The sequence below is a fragment of the Nansenia antarctica genome (assembly GCF_963989245.1).
Source record: "Nansenia antarctica genome assembly, chromosome: 4".
NCBI lineage: Eukaryota > Metazoa > Chordata > Actinopteri > Argentiniformes > Microstomatidae > Nansenia > Nansenia antarctica.
In genome coordinates, this window is record NC_137689.1 from 23,257,993 (window position 1) to 23,274,493 (window position 16,501).

General features: G+C 47.0%; 1 protein-coding gene across 1 annotated transcript in view; it reads right to left on the reverse strand.

Annotated features, from left to right (window-relative positions):
- The window catches only part of gramd1ba (GRAM domain containing 1Ba), a gene marked incomplete at both ends in the record, with an annotated part of 82,440 nt that overhangs the window by 14,937 nt on the left and 51,002 nt on the right, over positions 1-16,501 (reverse strand). The window contains 2 exons of the mRNA XM_080529268.1: positions 11,580-11,600; positions 15,212-15,431. Coding sequence (XP_080385394.1) covers positions 11,580-11,600; positions 15,212-15,431 — 241 coding nt within the window. The remainder of the gene's footprint in view (positions 1-11,579; positions 11,601-15,211; positions 15,432-16,501) is intronic.

The window sequence follows — 16,501 nt, forward strand, 5'->3', positions numbered from 1 at the left end:
CGGCTGGGATGCTCTCTGACTCCCAGTCCCAGGTCTCCCAGTGGGCCTCGTGTAACTGGGGGATGGTCTCCCAGTCTGACAGGGAATCTGTCTCCATGCTGGTAGAAGGGTCCGGGGCTGGGGTCTCTGTGTGTGTGTGTCTCCCCTTCTCCTTCATTCCGTGTCTGTCTCTGACTCCCCTCTCTTTCCTGATCAGTGGTGTCTCCTATCCTGGAGAATGGTCTGTCTGTTTAGATTGGGTCCTTGTCCTTGTAGGCAAAAGGAACTCCTCCCTGTCTATAAGCCAAGCTGCTCAGCCCTGCCTCATGACTCTGTTTGCTCACACACACACACACACACACACACACACACACACACACACACAGCGCTGCCCGGTCTGCTGTTGACCTGTAATAACCTCAGCCCTCGGGGGACGACTAGTGTGAGCAGGACTAATACAAAAAATGGCACAAAACTTAAAAACTAACCCCTTACCTTAACTTCCCAAGATAAGGCTACTCAAACAAACCGTCAACGATTGCAACTGAGAAGTGTGTTACTCTCATAAAGAAGACTCCTATAACTCACTAGTACCCCAAGGCCAAAAAGGTATGCCTTCCTATCGCACTCACACACACACCTATTTGACTGACAAGTTACTAATGAAACCCCCCTGCGCCCCCCCCCCCCCCCCCCCCCCCGCCCCTGCCCCCCTGCTGAGCGATGGCTTTCAGAAAGATAATATTCCCACAGTCAAGACTCTGAGATAGAGGGGGTTCCAGTTGACAGCCGGGTTGGGGGGGGGCAAACTAAGACCGCCGTAAATCCACAGTGCCAGTGTAGGAATGTGTCTCTAAGGAATACCGCTGTCTTCCTGACGATGAGGAATTGGGTGGCCGGAATGGGTAGAGGGCGAGGGGGTAGGTATTGATTTACAGTCCCCAAAAAATGAAAGAAGGGGTGCCCCCCCAGTCCTAAAACAGGAATGGATTCTTCCCGCTCCTGTTTTTTTGGGGAGGGAAGGCGTTGATACCCTTCTCTCTCGTAAATCTTGTGAGGACCAGTTGGGCCAGGTGCACCGGTTGCTGTTCGTCTGGGGGTAAGACAGGCTTAAAACCGCGTTCAGAAACAAGAAGCAGTGATGCTTTAGAAGTAGGTCTGCAATCTTCTTATGGAGTTGATATCCTCTAAAAGGTCCGATGCAGATGCACCTACAACGTTATCCTCCGTGTCTTAGGATACCTCTTCTAAAGGTGCCTGAAGGAGGCGACAGTCTTCTCTTCAGAACGACATCCAGCAGTCATTCTTAAGCGATCTCATCAAAACACAAATTCTCCTCAGAACAACGCAGGCTCTTTTTCCAGGTCGACACTGAATAACACACGGGTCCAACCGGAGAGGTCGAAACATCAGCAAAAATGTGCCCGATTGAGCAAAAAAACTAAACAAAACAAACAACAAACTCTCTTTCTCTTTCTCTATCTCTCTCTCTCTCTCTCTGTCTCTCAACCGCACTCCAAAGTGGGAAAGAGGACACACTCGAGTGTTTGTCGTCTTGAGTGAGATTGAAATCCTCTGGTGGTAGTTCCAGGATGTTTCTGGTCCCTCCAGTGAGGAGCGGTTACTCTTTAATAAGGGCAAACGGTGGCAAAAGGAGGACGGCCCCTAGCTAACACAACACACACACACAACACATACCAGGCTGACCACATAGTGCTGTACTCACACTAAGACCCTAGTCCTAACTGCTGAAACTCTCTTTCTCCCCCTCTCTCTCTTTATCTCTCTCTCTCTCTCTCTGGCTGGTTCTTAGAAAACCGAGTGGTGTAGGAGGAGTGAGTGTGTGTTTTTGTGTGTAAAGTAGAGGGAAAGGGAGAGAGAAAGAAAGAGAGAGAGAGAGAGAGAGAGAGAGAGAGAGAGAGAGAGAGAGGGGGAGGAACGATGGGAGGGTCTTCTCAAAAGGGTGGGGTGCTGGAGTGTGTGTGAGTGTGTGTGGGTGTGTGTGGTAAGGGTGTGTGTTTATGGATATGAAGCCCCTCCAACAACCCTACTCCTCCTCTTCCTTCTCCATTCCCTCCCTCCCTCCCTCTTTCCTCCTCCCTCCGTCAGCCTGTTAGAGGCTGAGCCTCTCCTCCACCCCGTGGCAGCTCAACACAACAACACAGCACTTATGGAAGTTAAGGAACCAATCAACTTTCTGGAAAAAGCCCTCGCCTTGCCTCCTAACTGAACTGAATTGACCTTTGGAACTCTGGGAAGACCTTGATGTCATGTGTGTTTGCTTATGTGTGTGTATGTGTTTATGTGTATGTGTTTATGTGTATGTGTTTATGTGTGTGTGTGTGTGTGTGTGTGTGTGTCTGTATGTGTGTGTGTTTAAGTTCAACAACAAGCAATGGCTTCTTCTCATATGATTCCCTGTAGCAGATTTTCTTTTCCAGAGAAAGTGAGGCAAACGTTGAATGCAGGGGTTTTGTGTGCAAGGACAGAGCTTTACACAGAGACCCATTGTATGTGTGTGTGTGTGTGTGTGTGTGTGTGTGTGAGTGAGAGAGAGAGAGAGAGAGAGAGAGAGAGAGAGAGAGAGAGAGAGAGAGAGAGAGTGTGTGAGGGTCGAGTGTGTGTGCACGAGTAGTCCATGGTGTAAACATTGTAGTGTGGCCAAGGACAACGCCCCTGCCAGACCTCTCTCAGTCCCTCTTTCTCCCCATTTCCATCTCTCTTCCTCCCTCCACCACGACCCCTCCTCCCTCTCTTCCTCCCTCCTCCAGGACACGAGGTGAATGAACTCTAAAGACCCTCTGTTAGGAAGGACTTTAGGTTAGGGGGCGTGGGACGTCTGTACTCTCATACCAGGAAGGTGATTCACAGCTACACAGCGCGCCCTCTCGACCCCTGCCCCCTGCTCCCACTCACTCAACCCCCGCCCCCCCCCACACACACACACACACTCAAAACCCCGCCCTCCTCTCCACCCTCTAGCACAAACATCTGCCTGGGGTCTGCGGGGTCCCTGACATTACCCAGAGTTGTGAAAGCTGCTACACGTCATAGAGTCTGAGTCTGAGGGGGCACTGAGTCTGTGAACCATAGCTTGTTGAAATGGTTACTGAGTGGTTTGAAGTGTTTGGGCTTGTTTTGATGTTCAAAATTAAATGACTGACAAGGTCGCAGCACCAATCACATCAAACACTAGCGAGGACTTCCTGTTTGGAGAAGGAAACAACTTCAAACAAGACGGCATACCTCGAGGGTTCCATAAACAACTGGACGAAGGAAAGGAAAAACAAAAGCGAGGAGTAGGAGGAAAGCTTTCGGGAGAAGGGAGGAGCTCAGGCTCAACAGAATTTCATCCACAGTGTTTTCAAATCAGAACCAGTCAAAAAACGATTCTTTGGGGGTTCTCACCCACCGAATGCCTGTATTAGTAAACCAGCTGTTGTCAGAGATACAGTGGCTGTGAGAAGAGGCTACAGCTAATAGATCACGACTAGTATATGTGACAATAGCTGATGAAACCAGGAACAAGTCGCCAACCAATCAAAATGTTTGGACTTTTATTCAGAAAAATGTAAATACATTTCAGTGACACACTCGCTAGTCAAGCCAAAACATTGCAATGCAAAGGATTCAGTGAGTAATCCACACTACTACCTAGTTAACTATAACACTACATTGTTAGCAGGCTGTGTTAGTTCACTAGATTAGATTAGATTAGATTTGATACAACTTTATTGTCATCGCAGAGTACAAGTACAATACAATGAAATGCAGTTTAGCATCCAACCAGAAGTGCAAATAGTGATATAAGGGCATGATATAAATAGAACAAGAGGTAGTGATAGGTAACTATGTAATATACAGTATGTGCAGAGGTAGTAAAACAACATTATAGTTTAGAGGTATACAGTTATTGGCAATATGCAGTTATGGGCTATGTACAGTGAGGTAGTTTATGTACAGTATCTAATGTGCAGAAGTATAAAAGAAGCTATGTCAGGAGACATGTGCAATGTGCAATATACAGTAATACAAAGGTAGTAATGTAAACATCAGTAGTGCAAAGGTTATAGACTAGTGATCGCATTAACCAGGGATGAGCAGCCAACAAATATTGTCATTGTCATCATAGTATAGGCATTTTCCATTATGTCATATCCATAGTATCCCATGGTGGGGGGGCGGATACTGAGAGTCATAGTCAAGTGTGTGTGTGTGTGTGTGTGTGTGTTGGGTGGGGGGGGGGGGGCACTATTTCAGCAGGGTGTGTGGAGGTGGGGATTGTTTCAGAGTGATAGCAGCCTGCTGGTGCGGGGCCTGTGGATCCGGTACTTCCTGAGTCTCTGAAGGTAGGGGGTCAAACAGTCCGTGGTTGGGGTGGAAGGTGTCCTTGATGATGTTTGCCGCCCTCCGTCGACACCGGTTTGCCTGGAGGGACTCGATGGAAGGGAGTTTGGTGCCAACGATGCGCTGGGCGGTTTTCACCAGCCGTTGCAGGGCCTTTACGGTCAGACACATTGCCTGTTGCCATACCACACTGTGACACAGTTGGTGGGGATGGTCTCAATGGTGCAGCGGTTACCCCTTAGGAAGTATAGGCGCTGCTACGCCTTTTTGACCAAGGAAGAGGTGTTAAGGGTCCAAGAGAGGTCCTCGGAGGACCTCCAGAAACTTAAAGCTGGGAACATGCTCCACCTCCATCCCATTGATGTAGTTGGGGGAGTGTTCACAGTGTCCAGTTTTTCTTAAGTCCACAATGATCTCTTTGGTTTTGCTGGTGTTGAGGGCCAGGTTGTTGTCAGGGCACCACTTGGCTAGGTGTTGTAGGCCGACTCGTCGTTGTTGCTTATCAGGCCTATCACTGTGGTGTCGTCTGCAAACTTGATGATGGAGTTCGATCCGTGCATCGGTAAGCATTCGTGGGTGAAGAGGGAGTAGAGGATTTCTTCATTCTTCAGCTGAGCTGAAATCAATGAACAGCATCCTGGCGTAGGTGTTGCTTGCTTACGACAGGGGTCTGAGGTGCTCTGGAAGTGCTCCTCGATCCGCAGCTTGTGATTGAGCTTGGCCTCCTTGATGCCCCTCTTCAGACTAGCCCTGGCTGAGCTGTAGGCCTCTGTGTCACCTGCTTTGAAGGCGGTGTTGCGTGCCTTCAGCAGTGTACGGACCTCTCTGTTCATCCAAGGTTACTGGTTGGGGAAGGTCTTAATCCACTTGTAGCTCTGTGACTTTGTCACCACATTCCTTGACGTAATCCATAACGTAAGAGGTGTACAGATCAAGGCCATGGGGCTGCGTCCAGCAGCTGAAGTGTGGTGCCGACTTCCTCAGTCCATTGTTGGTTTGTTGGTTTCACACGTCTGATGAGAGGTGTGTATTTGGGGAGTAGGAACAAAGAGATGTGGTCTGATTGCATTAGGTGGGGGAGGGGAATGGCTCTGTAGCCATCAGCAATGTTTGTATAGACATGGTCTAGAATTTTGTCAGTACAGTCCTCAGATTAGAGTGGTTGAAATCCCCCGCAGTAATGAAAGCACCCTCTGGGTGTGCAGTTTGTTGGTTGCTAATGGCAACATGCAGCTCTTTCGTTGCTAGCTTAGCATTAGCATCTGGGGCTATGTAGGCTACGGTGACCAGACGCCCCCGATTTCCGGGGACAGCCCCCAGCTTGGATGACCTGTCCCCGACAACAAACTGTCCCCGGAAAAGTCCCCGTTTCAAGCATTTCATTTTTTATTTTATTTGTAAAATCTTGGCTTGTATTGTCACCGAACCTGCTGCCAAGGGTCCTACCCATGGGGTCCTCCACCCCTTTATAACGTCAATGTATGCATATTACCCGTTAATGGACGATCGTTACATTCAATAGAAAGCATTTCAGCCCCGATTGTTCCCCATTAACGAGTTCATTATGATTGAATGGAGCAATAACAAGGTCATTCTTCACCACTCAGTGAATTACATCCAAGCGTGGGGAAAGCACGCAGACAGTCTCAATGATAATACAATGAAATATATGCAGTGGGTGTATAAAGTTGTTTTAAATAAAAATAAAAATACAATACAATATACAGAATTTTGACAACATCATTAGTCTTATGTTAGGCTTAAACATTACCGTATGTTAGGCTTAAAGTATGAGTAGGGTAGTGGAGATAAAAATTGGCATAAAAAGCACAATAGTGTGTACAAATTCACCAGAATGCAGGAAATTAAGTGTTAAATCCTCTTTTTTTCTGGGGGAGGACCCCCAGACCCCCCGCTTGGTTGATGGTTGGCTCGTCAACCTGAACAGTTCTAAGAATTACTTTTAATACCACTTACAGTACACTGACACTAATGTTGAGAGGCACATTCCAGTTGTAACACTTGAGTATTCTTGCTTGAATGTGTATACATTGGTCAAAATAAATGAAACAGCAATTGTCCCCGTTTCTGTATTTCATCATGATAAAATGTATACATTTTCCCTAAAAAGTTGGAAATGTCCCCAGAATGCATCTGAGAAATCTGGTCACCTTAATGTAGGCTGCGCTAATAATAACAGCAGAGGACTCTCTGGGCAGGTTGGTAAAACGGTCTACACTTGATTGTGTGATTGTGATTTTTTTTTACATACGTTTTGTTGTTTTGTTGACATAAATGCACAAACCACCGCCTTTCGCTTTACCTGAATTACCAGTCGTTCTCTGAAGAGGTCCCGTCCTGTTAGCGTAGCAACGCTGTCCGGAACGCTGGTGTTTAGCCAAGTTTCAGAGAAGATCACCACGTTGCAGTCTGTCCATCATCCTCTTCTGTGTGGTAATCCCTAGTTTGAGCTCATCCATCTTGTTCGCTAGAGAGCGGACATTAGCAAGGAATATACTCAGTAGGTATAGTCCATTTGGTTCGTTGCCGGGCACGTAGCCCTCCGTGCCAACTCTGTCTAATGTCACGAATCCGCCGAGTGGGTCCTCGTCTCAGCGTGTCCGTTCCATGAATACCCGCAGACCTGGCGAGTTCGTTCGGAATGCGAGTTTGTTCAAATTCCCAACTTTTGCATTGAGAACCGATGTCTAATAATGCTTGACGGCATGTTTGCACGTTTTTCAAGTAGGTAATAATAATAAACTAATTTGCAATTAGCGAGTGTCATTGATTTTCAACAACACTGAAATGTATTTACATTTTGCTGAATAAAAGTCTGAACATTAAATTGGCTGCCGACTTGTTCCTGGTTTCACCAGCTGCTGTCACATATCAGGGGAGGCTGGTAGAGGTAGGAATAGAAGGACAAGCTTCTTGCAATGCATGGAATGGAATGAGGAATGGTGCACTTCTTCATTCCATTCCATGAATTACAACGAGCCCGTCCTCTGATGTCTACCTCCACCAGCCTCGGGCTGTGGCACATGGCTAGCTGACCTCTAGGAGCACTAGGGGTGAGGAGTGTACGGTAACATCTCCTCTCCAAGCTCTTCCTGCTGTTAGGACTGTCAAAGACAGATGACACGCTCAAGGAGGTCAGTTAAAAGCCTCTTGTGTATTTCGTGTTTGGGGCTTTTTGGACAGCAGTGAAAGGTGACAGACCTGCATACAGGTAAGTCTTTCACCTCACTGCTTGTGGGGGGGGGGTGAATGGTGTGGTGCTTCTACCAGTGATCACAGGGTAGTGATCTTCTACAGTACAACAAACTAATGTCGCCCAGCTGCTCACTGATGATGAGTCGGTGGTGAGTTTCCCAAAAGTGTTGTTGAAGTAAGCTGGAGTCATACATTCTTCATGACAACCCTGCCGCAAAGGCACAAGAGAGTAACACTTGTAATCAATCAATGTTTGAAGAACCGTGCTGGTCTAGGGGAGGGAGCGGGCTTGGATTGTGAAAGGACATTATGTACTGCTTCAGCTACAATGCCCAAAAATCCCCAAATGGATTCAATAATTTGGTGCAGGTGCTCTGATGTATGAGTCAATATCAGAAGGGACTGTTTAACTACCGATTATAGTCCACAGATAAACACCCTTCATCTACCCTACACGTACATGCACAGTAACCTGTGTAAGTAATGGGACAGTGAAGCACTTTTTCTTCTTTTGCCTCCAAAGGTTTGGATGGTATTTGTATTCATTTTGGTTCCACCATTTTTAGTATATATATTTTTTTAAAGGTTATTTTTTTCTGAGTGGGGCTGAGTATTAGATAGAGTTAGTGAAGATAGACAGGAAAGTAAGGGGAAAAGACGCCTCTGTTTGGCCGACCTTACAGCGGCCAAAAGGCTTATAGCTTGCAGGTGGAAGTCTCCCCATTGTTTGACTACACAGGTGGATCTTAGACTTCATAGACATAGCCAGCATAGACACTGGGCATCTAACAGGCATCAGGCAATCTCTGATAATGTTTCATGCTGGGATCCATCCAGCATTACTATTCTCAAATCTATTTGCTCCTTCCATTGGGTCCTGTGGGGTGGGGTGGCGGGCTGTGATGGGGCGGGTGGGTTGGCGGTATGTGGGGGGAAGGACATTTGTGGGAGGAGGGGGGGATTGCTGGGGTAGGGAGAGATTTGGACGGGGAGGAGGGGGCGGGGGATGGAAGGTTTGTGCCAATTTTGTATTTGTACTTCTCTTCTGTGTTTTATTGTTTGTTACCACTCCCTTGTATTATTCCCTGAAATAATCATACAAAAATGCACGACAATGAAAGGTCGGAGAAAAAGGGATCTGCCAAAGATTTACAGCATACCACGTCATCTGTGAAACGGGGAAGGGGTATCAGGGTTTGGGAATATATAGCTGCCACAAGAATTGGCTCACTTGTCTTAATTGATAATGTGATTGCTGACTGCAGCAGAATGTGAAGAGAACAGAAACATGCTGTCTGCTTGAGAACAAGCAAATGCCTCAGATTCATTGGTGTTTCATTATACAGTAAGACAATGGCCTCAAACATACTGCCATAGCAACTAGGGAGCTTTTCAATGGCAAAAATGTAATGTTTTTGATTTGACAATATTTTGCTTTTTGCACTTGCATGCATTTATTTTCCTGAAGATAAGATTGTAGGTAAAAGGACCTCAAAACAAACAACAACTGAAGATGGCTGCAGTACAGGCCTGGCAGAGCATCACCAAGGAAGATGCTCAGAGTCAACAGACTTTAGGTAGCCTAGTTCTTCCATGCAAAGGATTGTTGACCAAAGACTAAAAATGAGTGCTTAATTTGGACATTATATTAATCTGTCCTATTACATTTGGTGCCCTGAAATAAGGGGATTACGTATAAAAAGTGCTGCAATTTCTGAATGGTGAAACCAACATACAAATATAGGCTACTCTTAAATAAAAACTGACAATCTATACAGTATACTTTAATCAAATCCAAACCAATGGAGTCAAAGGAAGAAAAAAAATGCTTCCCACTGTCCCATTACTTATGCAGGGCAATGTATCTGTGAAGCAATGTAACCTGGAGGCACTAAATCACATTACCAATCACTGGAGTGCATTTCAGAATGACTCCTATCCTAAAGGACAGCCCACGTCAATAGACCGTAAGAGCAAAACCTCAGGGGCCTTCAGACACGAAAGGGCTGACTCCAACCATACAGTGCTGCTTCTGACATGCTCCTCTCACATTGTTATTTCCAGCACTGTTACAGCAACTATGGAGGATATGTAAACAGGACAGACCAACAGGGCTCAGCTCAGCTTAACTCCTTCAGCTTGGCAGTGTGAATTAGGGTTGAGATATCTGATATCAAATGTATGGAGAGCATGTAAGTGCAGACCCATCTCTCAACCCTTTTTTCGGACACACAATGACAAACACAAAAGGAGGGCCGATCGTGAGACATAAAGCCTACACCAGCCTGGTATCTCCCTCATACATACTTCCTGTTGACTTGACACAAACAGGATATGCATCATATTATCCAACACACCCACTATCTTCTCCACCACAAATATTGTCGGTGGCCTGCAACGGTTAAACCATGTCACGAAGGACACCTTCTCATTTCTGTTCACCACGTTAAGCGTCTTTGGGTCTTAGAAAAGCGCTACATAAATTAGATGTGTTATTATTTCCATGTTGTTCTTTGCTCTCCACACAAGGTGAGCTGATATATGAGACACTGAAATATGAGGAGGCGGTTAAAGAGGCCAGCTAGCCATCGGAATCGCCACTGGTTCGATCCCCTCCCTCAGGAGGGAGCTGCATGAGTGGAGGGTTGCTGCATTATATCTAAGGTGCCTACCACTGCCGTTGTGCCCTTGAGCAAGGGACTTAACCCCTAGGCTGACCCTGTGCCTAGAACAAAAAATAAATTTCGTTGTTCTCTGTGCAATGACAAAAAGGTTGAATCTAATCTAATATTATCAGGATAAGAAACGGAAAAGGAGAGGGCAAATAAACCCCTACAGTACATGGGAAAGTCATCTACATGAATCGAGGGAAAACCTTCCAACAAAAAGCAAGAGGGGGAGTGAACCTTTTCCAGACAGTCATGGGGTTTGAGATGCATTGATCGGGCTTGTTTAGTCCTGATCCACAGAACAAAAGTTAGCCTGGTTCATCTGAGGGGGGCGGGGGGGATTGACCGGTCGCTCCACAATGGCCCTTTTGTGTGTCTCTCTGCTTATCTGCAGTCCAAGGGCAGAGGCCAGGGCCGCAGTCCGGAGAGGACCAAACATAACAAAAGCCATTCACACACACGCACGCACACACACACACATGCACACGTACACGCACACACACACACACACACACACACACACACACACACACACACACACACACACACACATGCATGCACACACATGGTCACACGTACACAGACACAGGCATATAAGCACACACCACATGCATGTGTGCTCCAGTGAGCTCCAATGTGCACACACACACACACACACACACACACACACGCAAGAAAACAACAACATATCCACGTCCTCAGACTGGATGCCAATTATCTCCAGTCTCTTTATTTCCCATGGGAAAGTGACCACAAGGCAAACGCATCGAGAACTTCCCTGTTCGCTCTGGGACAACGGAAAACGTGTCCAAGCTGAAAACATTTTCATTATTCAATTGACGACATCTGAATTGGCCTGCTTTTTCCAAACATTCCCTCAGAGAAGAAGTTTGGAAAGCGTTCATCGTTTCATATGAATACCATCATTATGACGGTGTAGTCTGCGTAGACTGGATTAGACTGGACACCCTGGGGGAAAAGTACTTCAAAGGGAAGATTTTAAAATCTGCATAGCAACCCTATAAGGGTTCCCCGGTAGCTTTAATTATAGAAAAAGCAACTTCTTCATGGTAGAGCATTGCAGTGCATCCCACTGCACTCTGTCAACACGTTCAAACTGAAATATGAGAGCTAGCCCTCTCATCCTTTCTTGACAATGACAGACTATTTCCCTGATCGTCTAGAGAGCAACAGCACTGAAGACACATGAAGCCTGCCTCAAGAATCAATAAGCCACAGCCAAGTCCTTTCAACGACACAGCATCATATACTGGAGGATTGACGACACCTTGCGGTGTTATGACTTCATCTAGCATGGCACAATATCAGTCAAACCCACGAGGGAGAAAACATAAGAGAAGGACTTACGTTGTACCAGCTCTGGCTTTTCTGTGGTCATAACGTCCAAACGTAATAGTGGGGAAGGAGACAAAAAGAGAGAAATGTTTGGGTTAGCAAAGAGGGCTAAGAAAAAAAAAAAAAACACAAAGAATATTGCTGTGAAATACAAGCCCTGACACTTCAAAACATGCTGCAGTATCAAAGTGCTGGAACGGTTTGGAGTGAATCGCCTACAAAACACTGTTACTCCAACGTGCCACAAGGGGGCAGCATTACCTACAGTATGAAGTCTTAACTTAGGTGGGAGATAAGGTTCGGTCATTGATTAGGAGGGCAGCTCTAGTGAAGAATAGATCTGAATAACAGTGACATGGGCTGACAACCAGATCTGGGGTTCACATCGAAACAGAGGAACCACATAAGGTCATCTGGTTTTTACACACTAGGGGTATATTAGAACACAGGGGATGTAGTTGTGGTAAAATCACAGGGGTAGGGGTAAATCCTGAACACCATAGATTGAATAGGTGGGGTTTAAACTCTAACACTAATAACATTGACAGAAAAGGCGGGTAAACCCTTTCACCTGAATAAAAAAGAAATTCGGTACACTGAGAGATTGTCACACACAGGCTACAAACACATACACACACACACACACATAAACACGTAATGTAAAAAAGCACACAACGCTTAGATATTCAACGACGTGTAATCGGACAAAGCATGTGCAATTTACAATGAGGCAGCACATGTCGTCATCGTCAAGTGGTGTTACCACAGAGAGCACACTGAACTCAGGGACGTACGGGAGATGGGATCGGGAGGTGGAGCGGAGAGCACGGAGGGGAGGGTGGGGGGTCTGGGGGGGGGGGGGGGGGGGGGGTTCAGGGGTCATGGGAGGGAGGGAGGGCCAAGAGGTCAAATAAAAAAAGATGAGCGCTTACTTTAATCAGGTTTAGTCTGTCATACTGGAAAGAAAATAAACACACAGACAGACAAGCGATGGTGCAAATGAGAGGTGAGGTAAGACACACGCGTAGACACGTACGCGTTAGATGTGCAGCTGGAGGGCTGGGGGAAATGCAGACGGCTGTAGAAGTGTGTGATGTATGGTGTTCCAACAGTGATAGGAACCATGCAAGGCTTTCTTTGGATATTATTGTCAGTCCAGGTGAAATTGTGATTTCTGTTGAATTACTATCGCTTCTCACGTGGGTCGCCATCCGGACACTAGGCATGTGTGCAGGCGTGTGTGTGTGTGTCAATACAAGGGATACGTGAGTTTACCCTGTGTGTATACATTAGTATGTGTGTGTGTGTGAGTATGTCTCAATGTCCATCAATACAAGGGGTGCGTCTACTCTGACAATTTAAACATTTGGTATTGTCTTTTTTAAATTTATTTTTATTTACTACAAGTGAGATTTGTAACTGTATGTATGTATTCTTCCTGCAAAAATAGGCTCCACTGCCATGGTCCAACATCAAAGCAAAGGAACAACATGAGCAGCACATGACATGACAACAACAGCTAGCGACAGAGGAGGCGGTGATGTTGGAGGAAGTAGAAGGCAGTGTGTCCAATCCTAAATCGACCCCTCGTCCCTCGTCCCTACGGGATATCTGAGGGGATTGAGGTTCAAGCAATATGGCACATGGCTTGTCCCCTGCCATCCGCTTGAGGGGATTCTCTGCCGGAGGTTGTTGACATCTATCCAACAAGCCTCTCACTTCCTCCACACAAGTGCCTAGGGAACAGGGGGGCTAGAGGGTCGATTTGGGATTCAGAGTTAGAGTTGGTAAGAGGGGGTGGGGGGGGGGGGGACTGGATGGGGGTAGGTTAGGCAAGGTCAACAGAGGTGGCACAGGTAAGCGTACGGTCTGATCCAGGCTGATCCGTCATCATTTAGGTTAGAGAAGGTGTTAGTCGTCTTGGGGAAGAAACAGGGCAGGGAAAGACTGCAGCAGGGGAGGCCGGCGGAGGTAGACATCGGAGGACGGGGCTCATTGGAATGCATGGAAACGGAGTGAAGAATGGTATCGAACACACGTGGTTGATACCATTTTCTCATTCCATTCCATGCATTACAATGAGCCCTGTCCTCCGTTTTCGACCTCCACCAGCCTCTGCTGGATGGCAGAGTAGAGTAAGCAAACACAGGCGATATAAGTACAGTATCCAGCCACTCCCAAATGGACCCTAAGCCTTTAACCCCCGCGGCACATGTGTAGATCTGGAAGATCTGATAGGTGTTATCAATACGGGGACAATGCCTTTCTAGCCAATCAGAAGACAAGAGGGGAGCTATTCCCAAAGGATGGAAACCTAACTCGAGATCCACACCAGTTAGGATTCCACCCACAATGGGCTATAAACCTGCTTGGCTCCACTGGAGGTGCCAGATGGGGGTGGGGTAGGGTGTGGTGGGGGGTTAGGGGGTTCATCTGGGATCAGGGCTGTGTTGGTGTAATGCAGATAGATTTAGGGAGGTGTAGAGGAGAGACGTATGAGCTCAGCGCAGGGGGGGGGGGGGGGGTAGTGGGGTTGATGACACAGACAGGCGTGGTGAAGACAGCAAGCAGGAGGAGAAAGACCAGAAAAGAGTGATGCTTACTTTGGAAAGTCGCTTGTGAGACTAGCATGCATGAGAAGAAGAAACAAAGAAAAATCAGAAAAGAAACAAACAAACAAAGAAAGTAAACAGCAAGTACATAAGAAAGAAAAAAAGAATCCATAACAGTTTCAAAGTTACAGACTCAGCTTGTGTTTTTTTTTTTTAAGATGGCGGCGAAACGTTTAAACCGTTATATCGCTCGAGGAAAAACCAAAAGGAGTTCAATGGCACAACCGAATAAGAACCAAAAAGAAAAAAACAACAACATGACAAGTGATTGACAAGTCCAACTCCAAGAGGTTGGAAGTGAAAGGCAAACAGACACTATTACGATTAGCATGAAATGGAATATGAGAAAAATAAGGTCCAAGAAGCACCTTTCTGTGGTGGAAATGCTGAGATGTGTCGTCTTTCCAAACCCCCCGCTATCCTCTACTGATAAACGTCAACTTGAGTTGAAGAAAGAACACAATCATGGCTGTGGGTGTGACAGCGTCGGGGTGTCTCTGGTGTTTGTGAGGGTTTTTACCTTCTGTGGAAGTCTCTGGAGGTCAGAAGGACTGTAGTAAACCACACATGTTAACACTGCTGTGGTGGTGGTGTAGTACACATGGGGCGGGGCAAAGGGTGTGATGATAGCCAGTGGGCGGGGCTAGTAAGAGTGTTTTGGGTTGATGTTGGGGCGTGTCCAGAGCTGCCCACATGGGAGCTGTTCCCAGGTCGACGTTAAGTCAATGCCAACGGGTACTGCAAGGTCAGGATAATTATAGGAAAAGCTGATATGTGCAAGTGCCTAGAGATTCCACCCTGTATCAAAGTGACCCTGACTTTCTGGACTAGAATGCGAAGAGTGTTTATGTACGGTGATGTGTGTGTGTGTGTATGTGTGTGTGCGGTAGGTGCTTGCTGCTGCAAAACCTTTGACTTATTTTCCCCAACTGTGACAGACTAACAGGTGTGTATCTGTGTGTGTGTGTGTGTGTGTGTGTGTGTGTGAGTGTGTCTATGCGTGCATGTATGCGTCCCTCTCTGCATACTCACTTTGGAGTTCTTTCCGCCGCTGCGGGTGGCGGAGTGGACAGACTGGCTGTAGGTGCGCTGAACCACCTGCTCTGGGGTGGAGGGGGACTTGTCTGAGGAGTGGTCCGAGCCCTTCTCCACCATGGTCTCACCCTCGGGGCTCTGGGGCGTGGGCGAGCGCGAGCGTTTGCGCAGGACGGGCGAGCAAGCAGGCGTGCTCCGGTTCGAGTTACTGGCAGTGCTGGGGAGAGAGAGAGAGAGGAAGGAGAGGGAGGGAAAGAAAGAGGGAAGGATTAAAAAAAAAAAAAGAACAGAATCCACAGTTGGGGTACAGTTGTGTAACAGGTGTCACGCTGCCGTGAACAGTATTCTGCTATATCAACTCACACATGCCTCAAACTGTGTCCTCTGTGTTGCTAACACACAAGCCCACCGAAACAATGGAACTGAACCAGCCATGTCACTGTAACGCTAGCAACTCCATGGCTCGGGTGGGCGTATTTAAACCTGAGGAGGGAGTTTAGCATCGGTAACTCGGTTACAGTGGCACTATTTGTTTCTGCTACCGTATTGGGTAATAGAAAACAACAACTTTGTTGCATGAAGCGGGCCAGATTAGACAAACAAGTCCCACTAAATAGTGTTTGACCCATCCTGAGAGACAATAAGACGGTTGAAGCCTCCTATTTGTATTTTAGAGCTGAAACACTTCCATTTTGAAATGACTGTTTGACCCCAGGTCTGACGGCAACTCTGGGCTGTCTATTCCTGATGTTGTCATCCTCTCCTCTGTATCACTCCTCTCCCCAAAAAGAACAAAGGATGAAAGTCGTTTCAGAGAATTTGGCAGTACATCCAACCGGCCTCACAACCGCAGACCACATGTAACCACGCCAGGACCTCCACATCCGGCATCTTCACCTGCAAGATCGTCTGAGACCAGCCACCCGGACTGCTGATGCAACAATTGGTTTGCATAACCAAAGAGTTTCTGCACAAACTGTCAGAAACCGTCTCAGGGAAGCTCATCTGCACGCTGGTCGTCCTCACCGGGGTCTTGACCTGACTGCAGTTCGTCGTCGTAACCGACTTGAGTGGGCAAATGCTCACCTTCGATGGCGTCTGGCACTTTGGAGCAGTGTTCCCTTCACGGATGAATCCCGGTTTTCACTGTACCGGGCAGATGTCAGACAGTTTGTATGGAGTCATGTGGGTGAGCGGTTTGCTGATGTCAACGTTGTGAATAGAGTGGCCCAAGGTGGCAGTGGGGTTATGGTATGGGCAGGTAGATACTACGGACAACGAACACAG